Consider the following 3986-nt stretch of genomic DNA (forward strand, 5'->3'; position numbering starts at 1 on the left):
TTGAGTGAGCCAGTAAACAAGATTTGCATCTGGAGGCTGGAGATTGCCATTTCCTGGTCAAAATAACTTTGGCGACTGTCTTGCTGAGCTAGACGTGAGTGGCCAAGGCACACAAAAGATCAAAACCGTATTCAGTGTTAGTTCTCCATCCCCCAAGATTGCTGAGGCAAAGTCGGGGCGCTTCTTTGATGTGCATTCGACTCTGTAGCCTGCCTAGGTCAGCTTGCCTTGTCTTCCCCCCCAAGACTATCTAAAGAACAGTTCTTTGAATAAACGCTCTTTCGCCTGATCGGAGAACCTTGAGTTCTGTCTTTACTCTTTGCGTCTCCCTCTCCTGCCCCCTTTTTCTCTCCCTCCCTCAGGAAAAGGACCCGCGATTCTCCTCTCCGCCCTGCCGGTTGGGGCGGACGAAACAGGTACCGCCGATCGCAGGGGACGAGCGGCTCGGCTGTCGGGTTAGGACAATTGGTGCCTCAACGCGGGGCTCAGTAAAGTAACGGGACACTGAGGTCGGGTTACGACAACTGATTTGAGATTTTTTTCTTTTAATCAGGCATTTATAGCTATACATTTCTCTCTAAGCATTTTTGAAGTTGGTAAACATTTGCTCAGTTAAACATTAAAAATGAACTTCAAAGGTGGGTCCAGATTCTTCAATTATAGTGAAAATTTTAATCGAATGTTAATTAAACATTGGATTAAAATTCCTTATTTATGGAGAGATTTGCCACTGAGCTTACAGCAAGGCAGAGTTGCAAGAACACAGAGCTGAAAATGGGGTCATGACTCATGATTCCAAATCTCCCACCAGTCAATTGGATGATCTTATGCAAGTTAATAACTTTACTTTCTTAATTTCTTCATGTGATCATTCAGGAATATATTATAAAAATTTTTATATGTGGTTATGAGGCCCCATTGAGGTAATGTATATAAAATGCTTATTAAATACTCATGTTTATTTAAATTCATGTTCAGTATTGATTATTTTTTAAAAAGTGATTGGTGATGTAGTCAGAGAAGTGCGTCTTGGAAATGAAAGGGAGAACCCTCGATTGAGATTTAGTGAAGTTCAACTTTCTGTTATTCTTCAGTGGAAAAGATTCACTCAGGTTGTTCTATCTCTTTAACTGTTATTGATAAACCCATTGGTCCATCCTTTACTACAATCACCAATAATCTTAAAGTAGCCTATGTTCCAACCGAGGCAGATGGCTGTTGTTGAGAACACTTAAGAGAAGGAAGCCTGGAACCACAATACCAGGTTTTGACTCTTGACCTTGCCTTATGCTGATGCCGGAGTCTTTGGGGGGTTATTTAGTGTCTCTGTGCCTCGGTTTTCTCACCCGTAAAATGATAATATCAGCACTTACCATACAGGGTTGTTGTGAGGATAAATGGCTTAACATATGTAAAAAACATGGCAGGTAGTAATATGAATTAAGTGCTAGCTATTATGATTGAAGTTTTAAACAGAAACGTTGAGGAGTGTTATAGAAGGCATTTCTCCCCCCTTTTTAATACCCAGTTATATCACTTTCTTTTAGGTGACTGTTCCAACTACTGCTACCGTGAACCTACTAGAGGTTATTAATCCCAGATCTTCACTTCCCAGAGCCAGCATGTGACCCAGATTAGGCCTAAAGCAGTAGCTGTCCCCTGGGGACAGTGATGGCCTGAACTGGATAAGTCAGAACACTTTTTCCTAACCGCAGTTGTAGAGGATGGCTTTGCCGCTTGGGTCATGAACGAGAATGATTTGTGTCACCTGTTGGTGGATTTGGGTTATTTATTTCTCTTTTGTTTTTGTCTTTGTCTTTTAAACAACATTGCAGAGACAACCTTGTTCATCCTTGGGCATCTGCAGGATAACAGACCTGCTGGAATAGAATTACGGCTTTCATTTAAATATATTTAAATACATTTTCATTTAAATACATCTCACGTTGGGTATTCTTTCTTATTCTAGGTTTCTGTGCAAGATGAACTAGTTCAAGTGCAGCCAAAGTTTAAAAGTAATCTTCTTGAAGCTGTGGAAGTTTTTCGTGAGGATGTAATGAACTTTGCAGAAGCGTATGAGACGGTAATCCAAGTGTTTGCATGCTGTGGGTTAAGATGTTCTGTGGCATGTTTATATGCGATGACAGTGATGACTCTTGAGAAATACACTGTGATTTGCACATTGTATATAAGAGGGTATATTTGCATATTTGCAGCTATCAGAAAAACAGGCATAGCTAGTCCTTTAAGCTTGTTATATAGAGGAAGAAAGAAGATTTAACTGTTAAAAGGAGCAACAATTTTGTGGAAGGAACAAAGGGTCTGGTCTGTCCTTTCGCAGCCCAGAATGCTCATAGTTGAAAATGGAATACACTTGTTAGAAGGCTGTAAGAGACTATAAATACCCTAATACTAGAGCATTATGCAACTGATCTTTTTTTACTAGAGAACCAATGGAGTCATTGAAAATAAATAATAAATGTCACACTTGCTCAGTCCCACAGACTTTTCAACCTAGTATTATGACCAATAATGATCCACTGCTTTGAAGTTAAACTCAAAAGTTGGATGTATTCCCTAACATGTACTACTTTCTTTTAGTGGTCACAATGGATCTGGGTTCATAAGATAATTTTAAGCCCCTTAATAACAATCATATAATGCTTTTTTAAAACATGTGCTGAACTTACCTCTTTTAGTTTGATTTGTTAAAATTTTATGGCCCTCTCAGTCTGTTATGCTGGAAATCTGGTATATTATTTAGCATATCCATGACCATGACTCATGGTCAATATTCATAATTATACAGACCATCTGGGGTCCTTTTTGCAACTATTTTCTGGATGATGGCCACCAGAGACTGCATTTTGCTTCTTCCAAGTATTCCACCTATGTGCTTCTCTATTTCCATATTGGGCTGAACCATCAATGAAAGGAGGCTGTTGTCAGAACTCTAGATTAGTTATTCTAATGCACAACCACAGCATCATCATTCACAATCATAAATGAAATGAAACAGAGCTCTAGTGGTACAAGCTTCACACAGGGTATGGTTTTGTCACATTTTTTATTGGCTATGTCATGGTCCTTTAGAAATGAATGTGAATGTTCTAAAATTGACAGTGGTCATGGTTATAACAACTCTGTGAATATAGTAAAAGCCATTAAATTGTCTGTTTCAGTGAGAGATTATATGACATGTGAATTACATCTCAGGAAGGCTGTTACAAAAACTAAATGAAAGCTTCATCTATGGGGCAAAATTAGACCATTTCAATTAAAAAATAATATTTATTGATTTAAAAGGAAATAATAGGTAAACTCAATAAGTTTATACATGTGGTTAAGAATTTAAATGGAGGGGCGCCTGGGTAGCTCAGTCGGTTAAGCATCTGACTTCAGCTCAGGTCATGATCTCTTGGTCTGTGAGTTTGAGCCCCACATGGGGCTCTGGGCTGACAGCTCAGAGCCTGGAACCTGCTTCAGATTCTGTGTCTCCTCTCTCTCTGCCCCTCTTCCGCTCATGCTCTCTGTTTGTCTCTCAAAAATAAATAAACGTTTAAAATTAAAAAAAAATAATAATTTAAAGGGAAAAGGGTCCCTGAATGCCTCAGTCAGTTAAGGATCCGACTTCAGCTTAGGTCACGATCTCGTGATTTGTGAGTTTGAGCCCTGCATCAAGCTCTGTGCTGACAGCTCAGAGCCTGGAGCCTGCTTCAGATTTGGTATCTCCCTCTCTCTCTGCCCATTCCCTGCTTGTACTCGCTCGCTCTCTCTCTCTCTCTCTCTCAAAAATAAACACTAAAAAATGTTTTTAAAAGAATTTAAATGGAGATTGTATTATTCATTACAGGAAGGACCCATGGTTCCGAATATACCACCCCAAGAAGCTAGCAACAGGCTACAGATATTTCAGGTAAAATTTCATTTTTTTTATATTGACCATGTAGTGTTATTCTTTAAAATAATTTTAGGAAAAAATTTAT

General features: G+C 39.0%; 1 protein-coding gene across 1 annotated transcript in view; it reads left to right on the top strand.

Annotated features, from left to right (window-relative positions):
• Positions 1 to 3986, top strand: part of DNAH8 (dynein axonemal heavy chain 8) — a 323365-nt gene that overhangs the window by 118663 nt on the left and 200716 nt on the right. The window contains exons 30-31 of the mRNA XM_029943168.1: positions 1970 to 2083; positions 3854 to 3916. Coding sequence (XP_029799028.1) covers positions 1970 to 2083; positions 3854 to 3916 — 177 coding nt within the window. The remainder of the gene's footprint in view (positions 1 to 1969; positions 2084 to 3853; positions 3917 to 3986) is intronic.

Source organism: Suricata suricatta, chromosome 7 (genome assembly GCF_006229205.1).
Source record: "Suricata suricatta isolate VVHF042 chromosome 7, meerkat_22Aug2017_6uvM2_HiC, whole genome shotgun sequence".
Lineage (NCBI taxonomy): Eukaryota > Metazoa > Chordata > Mammalia > Carnivora > Herpestidae > Suricata > Suricata suricatta.